Source organism: Mchenga conophoros, linkage group LG20, assembly GCF_057382185.1.
Source record: "Mchenga conophoros isolate Kocher_MC1m ecotype Shallow Benthic linkage group LG20, M_conophoros_male_GT1.1, whole genome shotgun sequence".
In the NCBI taxonomy this organism is placed as follows: domain Eukaryota; kingdom Metazoa; phylum Chordata; class Actinopteri; order Cichliformes; family Cichlidae; genus Mchenga; species Mchenga conophoros.
Window position 1 is genome coordinate 20,508,841 of NC_140545.1, and position 22,826 is coordinate 20,531,666.

The 22,826-nt window shown below is 40.3% G+C and overlaps 2 protein-coding genes across 3 annotated transcripts; one reads left to right on the forward strand and one right to left on the reverse strand.

Annotated features, from left to right (window-relative positions):
- Positions 1-9,262, reverse strand: LOC146550703 (uncharacterized). The gene is made up of 4 exons (XM_085260322.1): positions 8,096-9,262; positions 6,013-6,053; positions 4,972-5,060; positions 1-1,756 (listed from the first exon to the last, which is right to left on the reverse strand). The coding sequence occupies exons 1-4, from the start codon at positions 8,959-8,961 to the stop codon at positions 809-811; spliced, it is 1,944 nt and encodes a 647-aa protein (XP_085116448.1). The 5' UTR covers positions 8,962-9,262; the 3' UTR covers positions 1-808.
- Positions 9,263-11,074: 1,812 nt separating this feature from the next.
- On the forward strand, positions 11,075-22,497 carry tspy (testis specific protein Y-linked). Of its 2 annotated transcripts, XM_085259535.1 has the most exons (8): positions 11,075-12,488; positions 12,594-12,671; positions 12,754-12,865; positions 16,164-16,318; positions 18,984-19,060; positions 19,223-19,401; positions 19,598-19,645; positions 20,918-22,497. In XM_085259535.1, the coding sequence occupies exons 1-8, from the start codon at positions 11,520-11,522 to the stop codon at positions 20,962-20,964; spliced, it is 1,665 nt and encodes a 554-aa protein (XP_085115661.1). In that variant the 5' UTR covers positions 11,075-11,519; the 3' UTR covers positions 20,965-22,497. The 2 variants fall into 2 exon arrangements, with proteins under 2 accessions (XP_085115661.1, XP_085115662.1); XM_085259536.1 differs by lacking the exon at positions 19,598-19,645.
- Positions 22,498-22,826: the final 329 nt, after the last annotated feature.

Consider the following 22,826-nt stretch of genomic DNA (forward strand, 5'->3'; position numbering starts at 1 on the left):
TACAGGATATGAGACCATGTTTAATGGCAATACACTGCAAAAACTTTCACCACTCCAAACGTATCAATCAGTGCCTCCGTCTGTCTGTGAGATTGTCTATTATGTTACGAGCTGAGTGCTGCGCTACAACAAGAATAATATGCATTTACGAGCAAGAAGGAAGACCTGTGAAATGAAAAGTGCCACGGTGAGGTGAACAGTTTTCCACTTGTTTTGCTGTCGCTCAAGCGGCTACCATTTCCATCTTGTTTTCACTAAGTATTAAGGCAAAAACACACACACATGACCATGTTTTTCTTTTGCATTTTGTAAACAAAATCCCATTTTTATAGTAAGTCTCTTATATTTACCACTAGGGTAATCTTTCTGTTGTTCTTTTGTTTCGTTTTTGAAGCGATAACGACTTGAAATTCACAAAAGTCAAAGTCCTTAAACAACAGGCTTTGCTACATTGACAACAGTGAAAGTGCATTGTGATAGTGACTAAATAAACTAGAACATAACACCACAGAGACTCTCCACATGACAAGAAAAGGTTAGTGATTAGTGATCACTTACAAAACAGCTCTAATACTACACTGTGCTTTAATACTAGGTTCACAATGTTGTACAAATGGGGTGATTATTATTATATCTATAGAAAACACAATGTGTACGAAAATATCGCCATAATTACTTTCTCCTTCTATTTGACTTTGCATAAAATAAGCATAACTTCAAGAGGACTTTGTGTGCATGTTGCTTAGCTTGATGGCTTATTTTAAAACCATGAAAAGGCACTTAGCTTGACAGAAGATTTGGGGCAAAATCACAAACGGCACAAAATGAAAATTAGTCCAATTAGGAAGAGGGCAGTGGGTTCCTGCAACACTATCGAGAGGGAGACAACTCCACTCAGAAATATGACAGATGGCAGAAGATTCCTGTTTCTGTTATGCTCAGACTGGGGCTCGGAAAACTCTGACGCTGTGCTTGGTTCATTCTCTAATGACGTATCGGGGGAAATATGTGCAGCTTCTTCCTTCTCTTCCAAGGCTGAGACAGACTGAGTTACGTTTTCACTCACCTCAGTGACACCTGTACTCACTGAGGTGTTCTCTGGAAGCTCGGGTGATGGTAGAGCTTCACCTTCTGCTTTCAGAGATGTCTGAGTCTCAGCCACGGGAGACAAAAGTGCAAGCGTACTGGCTTCATGATTTGCTGCAGACCTGCTGGAACTTTCTGATAATCCTTCAACAGGTTCGCTCATTCCCACAGCAACGTCTCGCTCAAAGCCCTGTGTCACACTGGGAGTACAGGCACGCTCAGCAGGCAGTTCAAGGCAAGGATGACTGGCTGGTTTTTCTCCAGCTCCATCCTCTCCTGTTGTTGTCTCTGTGGCAGGAAGACACATGCAAGATGCTTCTAAAGGGATTTCCTCTCTGCCAGTCTGGGAGATGTCTGATCTGGGTTTGGAGTCTCGTTGCAGAAAAGGATGTGAGGCAGGCGGCGGCGTAGAGGGACTACTGTCTACGCGCTCCTCAGACGTCTGGTTGCCTAATTCACAGTGGAGTCTGGGTAAAGGCTGTGACTTATTTGGCTGGACTGATTCGCTGGCACAGAGTACAAAGGATGAATTAGTTTGATGTGTGGTTTGGGAAGACATAGAAGGAAACTGTTCACCTGGGAATACAGTGTGAGCGGACAGCGTGCCATCGTCAGATGGAAGCTCTTGGTTGGGTGGGACAAAGGGACCAGACGGGTGAGCTGCGATCTGCTGAAGTAAAACAGCAAGACAACAGTGATAGCTAGGAGACAAAGGAGGAACATTTGTATTCCACATTAACATTGCACGCTGAGGGAAGAAAAGCATTATACTGCATACTAATGCTTTTCTGTGAAAAGGAACTCATGCTGAAGTTTTAGCTGTGAGGAAATGCAAACAATTCATGAGCAGTATGAAGAGGTGGACAGGAATCTTTTTTTAAAATTATGGGGGAAAAAATCTCCTTCCCTCAAATTTCCCTCCCAGGAGGGCAAAACAACGAATGTAGTTTAAATATTCCTTCCTTTAAGTGAACTCCACACGGCACAAGTGAATCCAAAGGAGAAGAAAATTGGATCGGTGCAATTTTCTTAATTATTTTCTCCTCAAGTTTTCCCACGTTTACACATACTGAAGTGAGGGTGGCTGTTTGAACAGCAGGGACTGGACCAAATGTAATGCCTAAAAATACTTATTTACATTTTAACAGGATTTTATTCAAAAAAGGAAAATAGCCATTAGCAAATAATGGAAAAGGAGTTTTCCCTGCTATGAGGCTGCCCTGACAAACATTCAAGGTCATATTGAGATGAAATCATTGCAATATAAAACCAAAAGACAGACAAGAAAAACAGCACCAAGAAGAACATATGCAAAAGGACACATAAAATATGAAAACAGTAACAGCTGAGATAGGGCAGGTGGGTTTTAGTCAGCAGAAAGTAGCTAGATTCTTCTATTTCACAAAAATCATATAATTGTGTATAATGCAATATTTGTTCAGTTAATCCAAAAAATGGATTCTACTTTCCAAGAAGGTTTTTAATTTGACTTAAAAGAATTTTATTGTTGATTTTTTGTAAAATGTGCAGCTGAATCATTTAAGATCACTTTGTAGACCAACAATCTATGACTAAAAAGCTTCAGGGAAACCATCAATTCAAATAAAGGAGTGCTAATGAGATCAGTGTTTTAATGCCTTTGTGTAACTTTAATGTATTATACAAAAGTTGGGGTATGAGTTTGTTGGGAATTATAAAGCCCAGATTCTCAAAACCTACGGAATGATACAAGGAATGATGGGAAATGATGTTCACCTTTATTTATTTGTGGGGTTTTTTTAATGTTCTGCTAAAAGGAAAAAGCATGCATGTGATCACTGAGGTGAAACGTGAGAATGAGCCAGGACAGCGTAACAGACACTTTTGTAGTATTGTGAGATATTAATATCAGATCACACGTTATCATGTTATTCTGTTAGGAGGTGGAGTGTGAGAATTTTTTTATGTTATGCAGAACTAATTAAACTTTCCCTTCTAAAATACACAGTTATTATGGAAGCTGGTATATCGATTTCCACAGAAGCATTTTTGCTCCATTGCCATGTTTTCAGTCTTCATGCTAATTGTGCAGCAAGTCAGATGAATATATACCCACTGACCACTTTATTAGGTATACCTCCTTTTGCCTTTAGAACTACCCTAATTCTTCATGCCATATATTCAAAAAGGTGCTGGAAACATTCCTCGGAAATTTTCATCCATATTGACACGATAGCATCACAGATCCATTACATGAATCTTGCTGTTCCACCACATCCCAAAGGTGCTCTGCTGGACTGTTGACTATTACAGTACAGTGAACTCGTTGTTGTGTTCAAGAAACCAGTTGTGGCTGTGGTGTAGAAAAGATGCATAATTGGTGTCAAAGGACCCAAGACAATGTTCCCCACAACACTGCAGGACCATCACCACCAGCTGAGCTGATGATACAGGGCAGGATGCTTTCATGTTGTTTATGGCACATTTTGGCATAAACAACAACAGTAGACCTGACAACATTTGTCCAGGTTTCTCTCAGTTTCCTGTTTCTGTCATTGTTAGCTGACATATGCGGCACCTGGTGCGGTCTACTGCTGCTGTAGACCATCTGCTTCAAGATTCAATGCACTGTCCATTCAGGTGTTTTGTGCATGCCTTGGTTGTAAAGAGTGGTTATTTGCATTATCACTGGATAGTTTCTCTTTTTCTGATCAATCTCTAAAATCCCTAGAAATGGTTATGTTGGAAAATCCATGAAAATCAGCAGTTCTCTGAAATACCATCAACAACCATGCTACATTCAGGGTGGCTCCCCCCTCCCCATTCTGATGCTTAAGCAGAACATCTTGACCATCTTGTGTACATGCCTAAGTTGTGTTGCTGCTATGTGATTAACTGATTAGATATTTGCAGAAAGTATACCTCATAAAGCGGGTTTTAATGATAAGATACTTGAAGATTTCATGAACATGTTTAAAAACTCCAAGCAATGAAATAAAACACATTTTTGTATCATCCATATTGGTTCCGTATTCAGACTTAAAGGCACAGGAGCACTACAATCTCAGAAGAATGACTTCCCACTGGGGGAAATCTTTTTTATTATTATTATCCCACATGAATGCGCAATATACACAATATGCTTTTCTTTATATTCCTGAATTTTCTTTATTTTATTTTATTTTTTAATCGCTTCCTTTGAAGATATCAGCATGGTTACAGTGGTTCAGTTTTCAGTGGTTCAGTTTTCCTTTTTTGTGCACCACTGTGTGCAATCTAGCACAAATATTAGCACCATTTCCACATAAAGAAAGCTAACAATACATCGCAGCACAACAGTGGACATCAGTACTGTTTCAAACAATGGAAGCATAGAAGATATTAGATGTGATCACATGTGGGTAAAAAAAATATTAGTGTCCTGAGTTACGTAAAAGTACAAGAGATGTGAATTCAAATTAAAGTGTGCACAAACTTGAACAGCATGCGTCATGAATGTGATGAGAAACTGAAAAAGAGACATACAGCAGTAAGAAGCGAGACGTTACCTAAGTTGTTGCTGAAGCTTCAATGAGCTGTGAACAACACAAATAACCAAGCCAATGGTGATAAGGTTCAAAAGTTGATCAAACATGTTTGTTATGTTTTATTAGATACATGGCTTGTCTAGAGGGATAAAGCACTTAGCCTGGTAACCTGTTAAATGTGAATTTGTCAAAAATTGCATGCAGATAAAGATCATTTTAACCAGTCCAACAAGTAATTTACTGAATGTGTGTCCTCTCTTGGCAGGTGAGCCAACATAGGAGCAAGTTCCAATCAAAACGGATTGTTTTAAACTTTTGAAGGATGAATCAGTACTCCTCCTGGTGGCTTACAATCCCCATTCTTTTACTTTACTCTTACCTCTACATCAATCTCCGGCTTTACAATGATGGGACACACAGGCGTAGGCCGCAGAAGTCCCGGACGAGCCTCAGAGGTCCCTGCTTCTTCTGTAATTGTAAACCAGATGAAGAAGTTATGAGAATGTGTTTAGTAAGTTATGTTAATCAAAAAATAAAATATGTATTTTTTTAGCCTGGGTAAATACCTCTGTGACTCTTGGGTAAGTCTACCTGGCGGTAGGAATATTTACCTAATAATGATATATGTTGCCACTGAGCTGGATTGTGGCAAATGTGACTTTTTCCTCTGCTCTCTAGTGCAATTTATATTATAGTGTGCCCACTTATATAATCAATAATCTAAGGGAATTAAATGAAACTCATCTTCAGAACGTTATGTGTGAAAATCACAATAGAAGGGTCTGTTTCTGAATCTTCCTCCCCTCACACCCAACCAGTCATAGCAGATGGCTGCCCCTCACCGAGCCTGGTTCATTCAGTTTCGTTCTGTTTAAAGGGGAGGTTTTCCTTCCCACTGCCGCCAAATATTTGCACATAGGGAGTCATCTGATTGTTGGTGCTTTCTCTGTATTATTGCGGGGCTTTAACCTTACAATAATAAGTGCCGTGAGGCAACTGTTGTTGGGATTTGGCACAATAAAAATAATAACTGAACTGAACTGAACAGTCTCATGCTTGTGACAGCATGGAAACATTGATGGTGTCCCAAGTGTTAACTAGCTGCACACTTCTATTGATTGGTGGATTTAGACTGTTGAAAGAAAATATTTCTGGCATGAAACTGCTCACAAAAGGTTTGTGGATTCAATTTCATTTTTTTGTAGCAGAAAGCATTTTCCCTTTAGTCCTATTTTATCTAAGAGAAGGTAAACATTTTATCAACCCATATCTCCAAATGTGGGCAATAACTGCCAAAGCAATCTATATAAATAAACAGTTCAAATCTGAGCTGGAGTGAACTTGTGATATCCCCACTATGAAACAGGATAGTCTTATATCCATTTTAACCCATTTTAATAGTCCTTGCGCCCTTCTGTACCTTCTTCCTTTTCCAGTTCATCCTCTGAATCATTGTTCATACTGAAAGAGATGAGAGAAATTTGGGTTATAAGAAATACATGAAGATGTGACAAAACCATTGAGTAGTGCACACTTTAGATGCAAATGTAAATGTGTTTATTATTGTATACACGCACAAAGCGACACTGCACAGAGGCTTTGTCTGCCAAGACACAAACAACGTAATTGTACATAGTAAAAATATGTAGTGTAAGAAGGAGTATGCAGTCATTTTTATTCTGACTGAAGCCTGAGTAGATTCCATATGGTGGGTCAGGACTTACTATTTTTGTGTTATTAATATTTAAAGATCATTTTGAAAAAAACAAAAAAAACAAAAAAAAAAAAACAGTGTTATGAGCAAAAATAAGGAAAATATTTCCCTTTAATCTTTCCATTATCCCTTTTCAAGATTTGAGAAGTAACTCTGAGAGATTCATCTGGCCCAAGAAGACACCTCAGTCACGTGTCTAGTCCAAACCCCGATCTTAACCTAACAGAATAAATAGTGCTTGATCTTTTTGTGTGGGTAGGTGTTGTACATTAAAGACTTATGTAGATAAAGTAATAGAGCTGATTCTGTTAGCACTACTTAAGGGCCGATCTTCAGATATGACATTTTTTGACTCGGGTCAAGACGAAAGCTCGACTAATTCAGCCCCAAAACTCAAGTAAAACTCGAGCAAAACTCAGCAACTCGTAGTGCTCAAGGCAGATGACACTGAATCAAAAGGACATCACTACTCCACACAGGTGTTTAATATTTGATATCTGTTACTTCAAGTGGAAATGTTTTGGCTAAATGTAGTTAATTTCAATAGTATGTAATAAATTTGCATGTCTAGACTTGTTTTATCCCATAATAACCTTTCATCTTACTGGCTGCCTTGTTAATATGTTAAAAATCCAATTATCAGCTGACTTCAAAGCACTTAATCAACCTGTAGTGGCTGTTATGGTGGGAGATTGATACAGATTCTGCTCCCAAACCAACTTCTTTTCAATCAGTGACTCATCCATCCCTAACAACCCATCTGGTGCCTTCCTTCCTCCCTCCAAACAGCTGCAGTGGATACCTACATGACAACTACATCACTTTATATTCAGCTTACTGCTTTTACACGTCCTCACAAGCTTGGGCAACACAAGCAACTATTGCTTGTGCTGCCCAAGCTTGAACATTGTGAGATTTATCACAAACTTTCATGTTGATATTACAGTAAATCAGGGGATTAGCTGAGTTTAATGGAGTAGCGAATGAAGCAAAAAGGGTCTGTGTGCCAGCCTTTAATTACAAAAAGGAGAGGAGCCAATCCGTTCCTTTGAAATGGTTTTGCTCCCCTGATGACTCCAATAGAAAAGGTCAGAGGTAAATTTTAGTGCAGGGAAACGCCACGGCTGAAAACGACACCTGCCCTTTTCCTATTCTGAATGCCTCAGACACCGCTGGGTGATTGATACACTGAGCAGGGAGTGTTCTTCCAAAAATCTCTTCCTGTACCTTGCTACAGGCTGTAATTGTAAAAGGTAAAACTAGTAATGGGAAAACTTTGTGAACTCATCTAGGTAGCTTTCCTGTTGTCCTTGTACTTTGATTATGCAACAGACCGAACCACTTTTCTTATGAACAGCCTGCTCTGTTTGAGTTCTTTCTGGGCTAGATGCACTCTCTGGGCAGAACCACTACATTGAGCTGAATACTCATTCCAGGCATAAACCTCTCAGTGAATTAGTAAGCAGGTATAGTTTTGTAGCTGTTGCACAGCCCCTACCTTTGTGACATCCGTATCTCTTTTTATAATTACTTAACTAATATAGAAATTATCCCTTTTTTTCAGTAAAACCTTTTTGGTCTATGAGCCTCCGCATTTCTCTTCTGATTAATAGGATGGACAGCTTTTGAGGACCTTAAACTGACTGAGGCTTGATGGTGACCTTATAATTCTGTGGATGTTTCGGATAAAAGGCATGGGAGGCAGAGACTGGGCAAAATATTACACAAATACCCTTCTAAGTCTTTGTCCTCTGGGGTGTCTAACTGACAAGTGTGACAGGAAATGTACCTGTAAGCTTTTGGAGGTTTCAGGATACTTTTCATTTCCTGTGTGTTGATGTTTGTATGAGCTGAATCATCTTCATAGGTCAGGAGCAGAGTCACCACATAGTTCATAGAGGAGTTATTAGCCCAGTAATCACCATCAGAGGTTTCATAGCGTACAACGAACTCAATGCGAGAGCCATGTGTGGTATAAGGTGGCGCAAAAGACAGCTTGAAGGAGAACTTGTCAGTTTCTCCATCGTGAGATCCCGGGACATACTCTGCTGGGTGATCAAAGTAAGTGGCCCAATTGTCCATTGTCGATCTGACATAAACTGCTTTGTGGAAGGAAATGTTCAGCACTCGTATTACCCCTGTGAAGGCGAGAGGATCGTTCTCAGCTGGAGACATCTGCTCAACCTCCACTTTATTGGTGCGCACAGCCTGCAGCAGAGCATTACCGGTGGGTGCATGAAACTCTGGGAGCACATGATAGATCGGCTCTAGCTCAGGCTTCCGATACTTTGCCTCCTCTTCGTCCCACTTTGCAATAGAGTCTTCATCGTCCGAATCAAAGGCAACAAATTCCTTCACATCCACCAAATCCCCACCTGTTGTGTCGGCAAATGACACTCTCTTCCCGGCGGACAGCGCCAAGTGGATCCGCATATACTCAGCGGTCTCATCGAAAATTGACGCACCTCGCTTTCTGGGCACCGGGGAGCATCTTGGGATGAAGCGGACGTCCTCGGTGTCATCATCATCATCGTCGTCATCATTCTGGTTATCTTCGGCGTCCATTGGTGACCTACTATCTGCGTCCTCGCCTGATTTGCCTGTTTTTATCGTTTTAAAAAGACCCTCTTGGCTTGGTATAGTCAAAAAAGACATTTTTTTTTTTAATTATTTTTACAGACGTAAAAACTCAAAGGAGCCGAAGACTACATATGGCGTCTCTAAAGAGCTACCAAACACTCATGATTTGCGCAGCTGTGGTCAGTGATGATCCAGCGCTGTCGCTGCGTAACGCACAGTGCCTCTTCAGTCAACGTGTGGCGTTAAATGTCACCCATGGAAACCTTGTCTTTACTGCCAGCCCTTGTGATAGTGTATCCCCTGGTTTTACATGACTTTATGCACGGCAGTTTGACTGCTGTCGTTGAAGCACCAGCCCCTAATTTTAGCACTGACCTACCGGGTTTCCATGCCCTAAATTTGTTGATAAGTTGGTATAATCCTGCGGCCCCCCCTTGTTCTATTTGGTTCGGCCTGGCTCTGCGCCTGCTGCTGGAAATAGCATATTAATGTCATAAATGCCAGCGTTGGAAAGACAGGCTGCATGCGTATTTATTGAAACATCTTTAGAGACAATCAGGTGGGAATTATTATTTCAAGATGGCGTCTCCAAATTCCCTCTCTCCAAGCCTGAATTCATCGAAGACTCAGTCTGTGATACATTATGTTCGTTAGAGTTTAGGCCATTTTAATTCCACCACACTGGGGAAAGTTTTGCCATTCAGTATGAACAGCTGTCAGTGTAATTTAATACCAGTCCAGTTGTAGCAGTGGTTGAGATGGTAAGAAAATCTAAAGTATAACCCATTGTGATAAAAATATGAAATTATGCAAAGATTATTGATTGGACTTCATAATACCGCCCGTATTTTATTGTACAGGCCGTGAAATACGGAGCCTAAGTAAGTAAGATTTGAGAGCTTGCCAAGAACAAAATTCTCAAAGTGCAAGGGTATCTAGGGGGGTGATATATTTACTTAGGAACACTTTGTAGTTGATACAATTCAGGTTTTCACAGGAAAAAAATTACACTGCCAATAATTTTAAGAAATGTATTATTTCCAGGTATTTTAGCAGAAAAACACAAATTTTCCAGCTTACACTCTAAAATCACTGCACTTTTTGTGGCTTAACTTGGTAATGCAAGGTATAAATTTCAATTATACCTTGTATTGGCGTGCATATAGCAGAAACAACAAACACCAGCACGCAATGCAGACTATGGCCTCTGTAATGATAAGACCGTATGGACCTGTGCCCTGTGATATTTGCCGGTGTAGCAAAGGGAGAACAGTCCTTATCACATTTTATATATAATACAAATGGAGAACTCAATAGTGGAGCATCCATGATGAACATTATGGCATGCTATATTTATAGTGTAAGATGGGAAACTTTGGGGGGGGGGGGGGGGGGGGGGGGGGTTCTGCTATAATACCTGGAAGCTGAGCATTACTTAATATTACTTTTAATTGCTTCTTCTCTGTAAAAACTTGAATTGTTACCTCCTTATTTTAATACATCTACTGCCAAGTATTGCTAGGTAATTGTAATTACATTGTAATTCAGATAAAATACATAGCAATCTCATTTAATTCTAGTGTAATCACACCGTTAGTTGTGGGCTGCATTATGAAATGCTACAAGATAATCTTATAATTCCGAATCTTTTTTTGCGGGGGGTTGTCCTGGCTGTAGATGACTCTTGCTTGGATTTGATTATCTTGGATCAGATGACCTCTGGTTTGTGATTCTTCTGTATAACCTTCAGCAACTTGACGAGGGGGAGAAGCTACGCAACCTATATACAGAATAGGCTATGATGCATGGCTATATGTGTGAAATCGTCTCTTGGAATAGGCCCAAGCTGCATCCGTTCTGCAATACTCAGTTAACCACCACACAAGCCACTGTGGGCACCGCAGATGATTTCATATGCAAACAAAGCCAAGTCCTTGCTTACATCTGGCGGGTTTTTTGTGGGCTAATATGCATATTTTCATTTTAACATAATTTGTTCAGCGTGGTGTAAAGTGTCTCTTTTTACTGCTGTCGTGTAAACACTTAAATATGTTTCCCAGTATTGTCGCAATGATTTTCGAGACCCTGCGCTTGCTGCGCAGTAAACCCGCGGCGGCTCCGCTACAGATTACCGTGTAAACACACCCTTGTATGTGATTGGTCGAGACATTTTAGCGCGACGTACCACAGCCAATCACAGGATTGTTTTTCTATCACGTCGGTGCACGGATAGTAAGCTAACGGATAATGCAAAAACAAACTATTATAAAGAAGGCGGATTGCGGCTTAGCGGCGATATAGCGTGGCAGGGCTTGATTATCTGGAACGAGTGTTTCTTGTTAGGATTTTATTTGTGAGCATGTGGTACGGCCGTGACTGCGAGGACGCAAGAATTGGGTAAGCCGAGCTAACCAGCTTTAGCAGCAGCGTGCTAATTTTCAGCGTTCCGCAAGGCCGCAGAGAAATACGAGCACTGCTTCCTGTTGTTGCTTTATTGAGAATGTAGGCTGAGCTACGATCACAACGTCAACCCCAAAAGTGTTATCTCGGAAACGAGCGCAGTCGTGCAGTTATTTGCACTTCAGTTTATTTTATACGAGCTTGCGAGCTACCTAGCTTGTTAGCTAGCTAGCATGAGTGAAGTGATGGACTGCAAACAGTCCGCTGACTCTGCATCGAGGAAACGGTGTCCATCACCCGATAAGGATGAAGGCAGCCTGATTCCCAGCAAGTCCGCAAAACTTAGTGACCAGCCAGATGAAACGAGGGTTAGTTCTGAAAGTTGCAAAGACAGTGAAGCCGAGAGTAAAGAAGCAGCCGGGAGCGAGGGCCAGTCGAAAGATGGCAAAGAGGAACAAGCCGCTGTGAAAGCAGATCAGGGTTCAGAGGGCGCTGGTGGCACCAGTTCACAGCCTGTCAACAGCTCCAGCGCTGACAGCCACCACACCAGCAGTAGCACCGACAAGCCGCAGTCCTCGGATCAGCAGGAGTCGGCTCATGCAAAAGACAAAGCAGAGAAAACAGTAGAAACAGAGCGGCGTTCCACAGCTCCTCTGGACAAATCCGACTCAGCTGCCATAGCAGCTGCTGAAGCGCTGGCCAGTCTCACAGGGGGGGACGGAGAAGACAGCCAAGAGACTCCTTGTTCATCTGAAAAGGCCAAGCAGGTGAAACAAGGGAGTAAATTTAAACAGCGCGGGGGACACCAGTCCTCAAAAGTTGGCTCCAAAACACAAGCAGCGGCAGCAGATAGCTCCACATCTGTGCATAGCACTGACAGAGAGGATACAGATGATGTGCCTGAAGCAGATGAGGGCGATGAATCGGTATCTGGCTCTTCCTCCACACCGAGCTCCTCTTTCCCATCAGAGAATGAGGAAAACGATGATGGCGAATGTGCCATTGTGTCTGTAAAGATGGCTCCAGAGTTGAGGCAGTCGGTGGCTCTCCTGGCACAAGTACAGATGAGGCTGGAAGCCCTTGAGAAGAAAAGTGCCCGGCTTCACCAGAGGCTGGAGTTGAAGATTAGTCGTCAGCGGCGCCCGCATCTGGATCAGAGAAGTTCTATCACGAAAACGATCCCTGGGTTTTGGGTGACAGCTGTATCCTTAAAATATGAAAGTGTAACGCTCGACCGATTGCCATGCTGTGTTTGAGTATTTAAAGTGAATTTGTCATGTTGTTTTTTCGTAACTTCGATGTGCCAGCTGTTGAACCATCCTCATCTCTCAGCTCACATTGATGAGACCGATGAAGACGCTCTTAGTTACATGACTGATCTTGAGGTAGGACATTTTATTCTCACAATCTCAGCTGATGCATATTTGTAGAATGGAAGAAAACACGTTTTCCTACCTTTTTCCTCAGATTGAGTCTTTCAAGAATAACAAATTGGGCTACAGAATTCGCTTCCACTTCAGACGAAACCCTTACTTTCAGAACAACATCATCATGAAAGAGCTGCACCTCGGAATGGGAGGTAAAAAATAAACATGTGATTATAAAATCAAGTGATATTAGGTAAAGCATAGTGTAGCCTCAAAATTATATCAGTCTTTTGGAGAATACAGTAATACGATTTTTGACAGTGCACAAAAAAACACAAAACATTTTTTTAATTCAATTCAATTCAATTCAATTTTATTTATATAGCGCCAAATCACAACAAAAGTCGCCTCAAGGCGCTTCATAGATACAGAGAAAAACCCAACAATCATATGACCCCCTATGAGCAAGCACTTTGGCAACAGTGGGAAGGAAAAACTCCCTTTTAACAGGAAGAAACCTCCGGCAGAACCAGGCTCAGGGAGGGGCGGCCATCTGCTGCGACCGGTTGGGGTGAGAGAAGGAAGACAGGATAAAGACATGCTGTGGAAGAGAGACAGAGGTTAATAACAGATATGATTCAATGCAGAGAGGTCTATTAATACATAGTGAGTGAGAAAGGTGACTGGAAAGGAAAAACTCAATGCATCATGGGAATCCCCCGGCAGCCTACATCTATTGCAGCATAACAAAGGGAGGATTCAGGGTCACCTGGTCCAGCCCTAACTATATGCTTTAGAAAAAAGGAAAGTTTTAAGCCTAATCTTAAAAGTAGAGATAGTGTCTGTCTCCCGAATCCAAACTGGAAGCTGGTTCCACAGAAGAGGGGCCTGAAAACTGAAGGCTCTCCCTCCCATTCTACTTTTAAATACTCTAGGAACAACAAGTAGGCCTGCAGAGCGAGAGCGGAGCGCTCTAATAGGGTGATATGGTACTACAAGGTCATTAAGATAAGATGGGGCCTGATTATTTAAGACCTTGTATGTGAGGAGCAGGATTTTGAATTCAATTTTAGTGGTTGCTGCTTGCAGGCTGCAGCATTTATTAGTGTGATCAAAATGAAGGGCATTTTTCATCCCACATAAGTCAAATGTTTTCTCCAAAAAAGCATAAAATAACTGCCACACTTTAGTTGGACAGCTACTACTTAACCATATGCACAGTATTGTCACATAATAAAATATAATTAAAACACATTTTCAACCTGGGATGTTGTATATTGGGTCGACCTTTTTAACCGACTGCTTAAAGCCCTCTTTTTACCACCGTGCAACTACATGAGTAATTTTGCATCCACCATTTGATTTTCCTATCACATAGGAACTTATGATAGGAAAGGGTTACTCCCTAGTTGCATTATGTGCAGCTAGGAAGTGCTCCTGCAGTGCTTACGTGAGGCATTTGTTTACTTTAGGTCACACATCACCAGCTCCTAGTATCTCCTCCTCATGTGCCTTAATAGCCTGTTTGTGTAGAACGGTGTGTTTTTGCGTCAACTGGTGGAACAAGTTTGTCGTTTCCACCTTTACTGGGATCAATTTTCTTGCATGTTTTGGAAAGCACTGTGCTTTGTCGGAGCTTGATATGGTAGCTCCCTTATTAGGTACAAAGTGGTTAATGGAGGCTAACATGCAGTTCTTGCTCTCAGATGTGTCTGGGCTTGAGTCATTGTAGTGTGTGCTAAGGAAAGTAAATGCATGCCATTGGTGTGTCAATAATATATTGATATGACATTTTAATATCATTTAAAAATTTACACTGGTATTGTGAAAAATGAGGTTCAGTACAGCCCTAGCATATAAGGATAATCTTAAAAAGTAGAGTTATCAATTTTGCTTTTTTCCCCCCCAATTCGGTCATATTTTGGAAGGGAAAATGACAACTAAATGGGAAATTTTCATTAACAGCTGCCTAGGGCTGTTCGATATAACGATATATATCGGATGATGATATAAAAACGTCTATCGTTTCATTTTACGCTATCGTTTCATTTTACGCTATCGTTTGTTTCGTGGTGTCGCAAAATAAACTGTTTACGGCAATATTTTTTTGATCGTTTTGATGGTCCCTGTAGTGGCTATATTAATTTCTTAAAGTTCTCTCTTTCTCTTATATTTAATATAACCACACTATGGACAGACAAGCGACTGTTTTTATGCATTGTCGTTAGCAACAACGACGGTAAAATCATCGCGTGTCTGCTTGTTTATTTTCCACATAAACCTTTCACGATAAAGCTCAAGATCCTGTTGAAACTTTTCAAAATAAACTGAATCGCCTGAAAGAGTGTGCAGTATTTACGGATGAGAAGCAAAAAAGAGCCGCCAGGTGCTAAAAAAAAATACACCTTAGACTCAAACATTAGAACAGGCTTTTCCCCGCAGCACGCCATGTAATAAATACTCACAAAGAAAACGGCGGCCGTGACAACTTATGTCTAAAAATGTATCGTTTCATGCATCTGTTAAAACACTCGACTCCAGGTACACGACGCCCAGCTGGAAACGCTTCCCGCAATTCGAGCTGCCCGAGATTCACAGAATTTACAGAAAATGTTACATTTTTGTGATTTATATCGTTATTGGGATGATAGAATTCTTATATCGGGATATGAGGTTTTGGTCATATCGCACAGCCCTACAGCTGCCTATAAAATATATGGGAATGAGAAGTTGCAAGTAAACCAAACAACTTGACAAATTTGTCAGTGTCACATTGTGAAGCATTATTATTATATTATTGTTTATTTATCCAGGTGAAAGTCTCATTGAGATTTAAATCTCATTTCCAGGAGCGACCTGGCCAAAAGGGCAGCAGAAGTTACAACAAATGTGTTTTTTGTTGTTTGTTTTACCACAATCTTACCAGTGATTCTGTACATTCAGGTTTTATGTTTTTAAATTGAAAGTTAATTTAAATCAGTGGTTTTCAAACTATAGGATACAGGTTCACTGCAGGTGAGCCAGGTGGAATAAACTAAATGAAACTAAGGTCAATGTTTGTTAATGTTTTTCTTCCTAACTTTGGGATAAGTAAAGTATTGTGTTTCTTATCTTTATGGTTTGCTGATGTTATTGCACCTTTAAGTAATACATTTCAGTTTGGGTTCCTTTTTACTGTTTGATTTAAAAAAAAAAAAAAAAAAGGAATGCGAGAGTGAACTTCAGCTTCTGGGGCACTCAAGATAAAGTGAGGACCACTGATTTAGGGGACTCATGTAAATAAAAGCCCAGTTACAATACGGCTGGTGAGTGGCGAAACTTGCTTTTAGAAGGGCACACACCGTATTCAGACAGCACAGTTGCATTATGAAATGGAGGATTGGCTGAGATTACTTTAACTGTTTTACTCTTTGTCGTCATGCACATGAATAGAAAGAATCATTTGTGATGTCAAGCAGGAAGCTTATATCCTCAGTATCATGTTCTAATCCTGGCTGCTCATGTTTTCAGGATCTCCCATGTCGTTCTCCAACCCCATTCTATGGCATCGTGGACACAACCTGACAGCCCACAGTGAACCCAGGAAGTCTTCACGTGGTGTTTATGAGACGTTTTTCAGTTGGTTCAGTGACCACAGCAGCCCAGGACAAGATGATGTAGCACAGGTACAAAAGAGTACACCCACATATTGGATTGTAGCGAAAATAAATCGATAAGTATAATTTTATTTATTTGTTTATAAGGACAACACATTGATCAACATTTGTGTGAGTATGGCAGCGTTAGTCAGCTGGCTAATTTTCAAGTGCAGTTCTTTGGCAAGATGTTTTTAAAAATGATTCAAATAATAGAATAAACACAATAATTGGACAGACAATTACACTCACTATTCAAGACAAGCGGAAAGAGCAAAAAATGTACTCCTAATATAATATAAAGACAAGCGGCAGCCACCACAAACATTTAATACAATAATACAACAGAAACAGTAAGCAGCAACAAATAATAGAAACAGTAACCTTGCCTGGTAAAGAATTTCAGGCAGGTTAGATCGAAACAGAAAAATAAAAACAGATTTACTAGAATTTACTGTGCAGATTTTAACATGTTTGTGTCTGATCAACCTGGATCAAGACCTGGAGACTTAGTAACGGTGTTGTAGGAGCTCCAGTTTCTGTTTTCACTTGGTAAAACATTTTCTATTTGAAGCTTTGATTAACAGGATCTCCTGGTTTTAAATGTGTGTTGCTGTATTCGAAAGCTTTCAGACCCACTAGGCTGCAACAGTTTCAGAGGTATTTTGTTAACCTATTATTAGATTTTGCTAGACAATCATTATTTGCAAGCATGGTGTGCCAGCTGTGTGCTGAAAGGGTCAGAGTTCAAATGCTTGAAGCAATTATGTCACATTTAGTTAACATGATTACAGTCAGACTTTGGAAAAATGGCGACTTTATTACCCTTTAAAAATAGAAGAAATTCCTCTTTCAGTTACCGTAATTGCATTTTTGAACTAGATAAATGTGAAGTGAACTGAAGCTTCCACAGTCTGGTTGAGAGTAAAGTTGGACTTTAAGGATGGAGCACAAGTAAAGAAAAGAGAGGGGTAAAATGAGAATGTGACACAGTTTAATCTTGATTTCCAAAATTGAGGTTGAAAATAAATGTTAAATAATTGCGCAGCCCCAATAAGGACACTTCCTTTTTTGTTTTGGTTTGTTTTTAACAGATATAAAAATCAGGGTGTCTATCAAGTGGACCACCACTGGGCAAATGTGTGCGTTCATTTATTTATTTATTTTTATACAAAAGCTTCAATGGTAAATTAACAGTTTAAAAAGACTATAAAGACATTTTAAAAATAAATAAAGAGCCAACCCATACGTTATAGCTAAATACTCTTTTACCTGTTTAGTTGATGAGGTCACTAAAGCCCCTTTTCCATTAATACCTACTCTGGTCGGCTTGCCACGGTTTTCAGGGTTTTCCATCAAGGGGTTCCAAGCAACCCAAGGTAATTTCAACAGACTGCATGCCACCGATTGGCTGGTAAGTGGCATCAATCAATGAGCTATGAGAGGGTCTCGTTCGCGAAAATCAAACCAACATTTTTAAAACCCCGAAAACAAGGAAATGGCTACAAAAACAACACGGTGGTCTCAGAGTCTGATGAAAAGCCTCAGACCGCTCGACGTCCACCTTGATTGTAGCGTTCATGTCGCATACTAATTACATCGCTGGAAGTTCAGCCACGTTGCTATGACAACGATCTCGCACATTGGGTGGTACTCAATTGTAACAGAAAACCCGTCGATCCAAGTAGGTACTAATGGAAAGGGGCCTTATGGGCACAGTGGGCCATCTACAAATCTGAAGCTCTGTGGTTTGATTCCCACCATGTCAAAGTGTCCTTGAGCAACCCCAAATTTAATCTGAAGCATCAATCAGCTTGTGAGTGTGACAGATTAAGCTTCTTTTGGCTGCTCCGTTATTCACATGGGGTCGCCACAGCGGATGGCGCCAGGATATTTGCCAGATTTTGAAGTCGGATGCCTTGTATCTCCTCTCGGTCTTAAACACCGGCTTTTTCACATGTTCTACAAATGTATAAGCCACTGTAAGTATGGAGCAGAAGCGGATCAATATATTGATCTGCCATTACTGGCGATTTGAGGGTTTTTAACTATTGAGAGATGAACGATTATTAATAAATGTTTTGCATGCCAAGCACAACTGGCAGCTGATCCGATCCAAGTGACGTGTTGTGAAAAAGTGCTTTCAGAGCTCAGTAAGAGTAGAAATCACTGTAAAAATACCAGTCGATTTACCATTTCTAAGTCCATATTTGTTCACTTATGGCTGGCTCAGGCTTTGCCCTTTGTTAGTGATGTGCTTCAGTGGGCTTTCGCTGGTATAAGCTGTAAATTGGGAAATGAATGCCCTGTTGTTTTTCTCTCTCTCTCATCACCCGCTGTGTGTGCAGGGACGCACTGAGGCCCAAATGCTGCTCCCTCTTCAGTTAATAGTTAATGCGTTTTTTTTCTCTGCCTCAAAAGATTGAATTAATAGTTCCATATTAATTGAGCGCGACATTAAATTGCCCACCTGACCAAAGCCGCCAGGGTTACATTTTCTGATGGAAGCCCTATAATAGGAAAATTCTTAAACAATGCCATCAGGAAAACGTGTTTGTGTGTGTCTGTGGGGGTGCATTGTGTGTTTTCTATTCAAACATTTGCCTCTGGCAGGAATGCACATGGTGTGTGAAACTGAACATGTGCATCTCAACATATTGAAATGTACTGAAATGAAATTTGTGCTGTTCTTCAGATTCTTAAGGACGACCTGTACCGAGACCCTCTGAGATACTACCTCACTCCTCTCTGGGAACCGAGGGAGAACGGCAGGTAAAATAAACTTACAGATCCTACCAACTAACAGTCAGTGGGAGAAACACACATCGTAAGCCGTAAAATACAGAAGTATTCTCAGTAGCTGAGTGGGCTGCACATCAAAACAAAGAGCGTGTTTACTGTTAATGTGAAGGTTTATTTTTTTTAATTTTGCAGTAGTGGCACGGGGGCTAGAACGGCTGACAACGGCAACGGAGACGACTGTGTTGTGATCTCTGACTCGGATGATGAACCCGGTGAGGAGGCTGGTGAAGCTGAACAAGGCAACAGTAGGGATGAGGAAGAGGAGGAGGAGGAGGAAGGCGAAGAAGAGGAGGAAAGAGGGCAAAGTGCAGGTCAGTGCCAAGACGGGATGGATAAAACGGTTCAAATCCCGCATTATACAGAAGCTCATTCTCACTTCTAGCTTATTTTGAAAATGGATGTCTGCGTCCATTTAGTGTTGAGCTCGCTGGGCTGTGTTGTAGCTGAAATTTAAATGTATGAGTAATGCGGGTTAAACTGAATAGACAAGAAATATCTCCTCCTCAGATGAGAGCCCAGGGGAGGAGGAGGATGGTGGAGAGATTGTGATCGACGGTAAGACATCACTCTTAACAGCAGCGCTACAAATTCACCATTGTCACAAATAATCAGTGGGAGGCTGTTGAATCTGCGGGTGGCATTTCAGTCTGCGTATCCTTCATTCTTTGATTTATTTAAGCTGAATCAGAAAAGCAACGAAAACATCTTGTTTTATTTGAGTTTTTAAACCATGACTGAAAAAATATTTGTATTTACTTTGTTATAGTGTTATAATGAAAATAAGAGCGCAATTTCAACACAATTCAGTTTTTCTCAGTTTTTTTCCACTGTAACTTTCATCTCAAGGCACTTTATATTGTGATGTCAAGACTCTACAGTAATATGATGTGAGCAAGGACGGTGACAGTGGGGAGGATGAACTCCCTTTTAGTCTCCAGCAAAACCAGGCTCAGGAAGAGTGCAGGCATCCACAGATGGAGAAGATAGAAAAGAGGAGCATAGGGATATGATGAACAGCAGGTGGTACAAGAAACTACAGGACACATTATTGACTTGAGTAGTGGGTTATAAACACATGGGGAGTGGAGAATTTGGGAAGTCCCCCAACAGCCTGAGCCTATAGGAGAATAACTAAGGGAAAATTCAGGGTCCTCTGATCCAGCCGTAACTGTAAGTTTTATCAAACCGCAACAGTTTAAGCCTTATCTAGAAAGCAGGAAGGGTGTCTGTCTCCTAAACCCAAACTGGGAGCTGGATCCACAGGAAAGGGGCCTGAGAGCTGAAGGCTCTGTCTCCCATCCTACTTTTGGAAACCACAAGCGATGGGATAATAAGGCAATATAAGGTCTATTTCAGTGTTATAAAACATTCTTGAGCCATACCAGCTGTGATTTTCTTAAGTGCTTTCCCAATTTTAAAAGGCTCATTAATACATTTCTCATAGGATTTAATTAGAGCCATAATTATTACAGCAAAACTAAATCTTTTTCACTGCATGCTTACCTGCGGTTTTTTTTTTTTTTTTTTTTTTTTTTAAGTAAAAATAAAAAAACATCACTATTTCTTTCCTTTCAATTTAGGTTTCAAAACAGAAAAGAAACAAAATAAGAAAATTCATTTTCCCCAAATCTATATTTAAAACCAAACACAAATAAATCAAAGAATGAACAATACATGGATTCAATTCATAATCTTTTTCCTCTTTCCTACTCTTTTAAATTATGGTATTTTTTTTATTTTTATTCACCTTTTTTATTTTAAAGTTTGCTTTGTGGGATAATTAAAGTGACCCATTGAAACGATAGACGTCTGATTTTTGTCCTGTAGGCTCCGATGACAGCGATCAGGAGGAAGAAGAGGAAGAGGGAGCATAAGAAGAAGAAGACGTGAGCTTGAAGGAGTCACCGCAGGGACCAGAGACCGAGAGGATGAAGAGAATGCTTGGTTTGTGAAGACTAACAGCAAACATTAAACCCTTCTTCCTGATGTTAGTCATTTTTATGCACAGAATATCCAGTTTTGTTTTGTTTTTTATAACAAATAAACACACAGAAGCATTTTAAATCAGGTTTAACTGTAACAACAAAGCCAAGGCAGCGCGTTTCCCCTCTGTTTTATACAGTTGGTACTGTGTCTTCTGATGTACTCTGATACACTTTTTGCAGTTGTTTTTTTTTTTTTTTTTTCTAAGCAGATTCTTGGGCATATTATGCCTCCTGGTTCTTCTACTGTTTTTCGATTTAAAGAGCATTGTACTACAACCTGTACGCGTGTAGGTGAGTTTTCTGATTGCCCCTATTTGGTGGCATAAAACTTTGCATTGCATATTCTTCAAATAACAGTGAAGCCTTCAGAGGCTTTATTAGCAATCTTGTCACATTTGGGCTTTTCTTTTGTTTGTTTGTTTTCTGGGCTTTTTAGGAATCGACATGTGACAAAGCAAATATGTCACAGTTTAAATTTGATATAGTTACAGTACATTTTAGATGCACTGAGTACTGAACCAAAATTTGTTCTCAGGGATGATCATGGCGGTAGTCGCGTTGAAAGAACCGTGCTGACTTTTCAGACATTTACACACTCTGGTTATTGTCGGTTGTGTATAAAGAAACGTGTACTCTACTGTAGTAAGTAGGAACAATTATTGTTTTAATAGACTACCTGTGTTTTGTTTCGGGTTTTTCTTTCTCCCCTACTCTACGTGTCCTGTCTTGCTACACACCAGCCTCCATCAGCAGTCTGTAAACCATCTCTGGTGTTTAAAATCATTGCGTAGTTTGACGTTTTTGTGGATTTTTGTAAAGCACTCCTTGAGTAAGAAGAGTTTTGATATTTGATTTTCTTTTAGATTTTAACTTAATTTGAAATTTACTTTCTAAATCATTGAAGGTTTAATCTAATGTAACGTGTTTAAGGTTTGTGTTATCTGCTTAAAATGATGGTATTTATTACTTTGTTTTTCTACAAATCCAAATTATGGCATGCCTGTGAGCACGAAATATAAGATGAAGTGATTATATTCCTTACAAGGCCGTGTGGGGGGGGGAGTAATTTTCTGCGCACAGTGTTAGTAAATGTTAAATTCACAGCAACAGATGGGGTGCACTGTAACAAAGCTAGTATTTGTATTGCTTACTTTTCTTAGCAAGGAACCTGTAAATAATACTTCTGCGTTGTCTTTTGGATAAGGCAAAACATGTTTAATCCATGGATAAATTTATCAAATAATCTGGAGGGTTTTTCATAAACATGATCAGAAGGTTATATTTTGTGTGCTGTGTTTTATAGAACACTGTAGTTACAGATACCTACTTGTTTGTTGTTTTGGGTAATTTTTTTTTCTTTTTTTGTTTTAAAGATAAATGTCAAGTTTTTGCTCAGACCTAATAAAATAGACAGTTGTTTCACTTTGTCTGTGTGGTTGACATATGCTAGATCCCCAGTCCCCAACACCCGGGCCACGGACCAGTACCGATGTGTGAGTCGTTTGGTACCGGGCCGCGAGAGTTGAGGCTCGGGTGTGACATGGATGGTTTTCAGGGGTTTTATTGGTTTTTATCGTTATTTTTCATTGTTTTTATCATTAACTCTGTTTCCCTGGGTCTTTTTCCGTGTGTTATGAATAAATCATCTTTTTTTTTTGGTACCGGTACCGGTTTTATTTTGTTGTATTTTCCTGCAACACCTTAAAGCAGGTGTCTCCAACTCCAGGCCTCGAGGGCCGATGTCCTGCAGG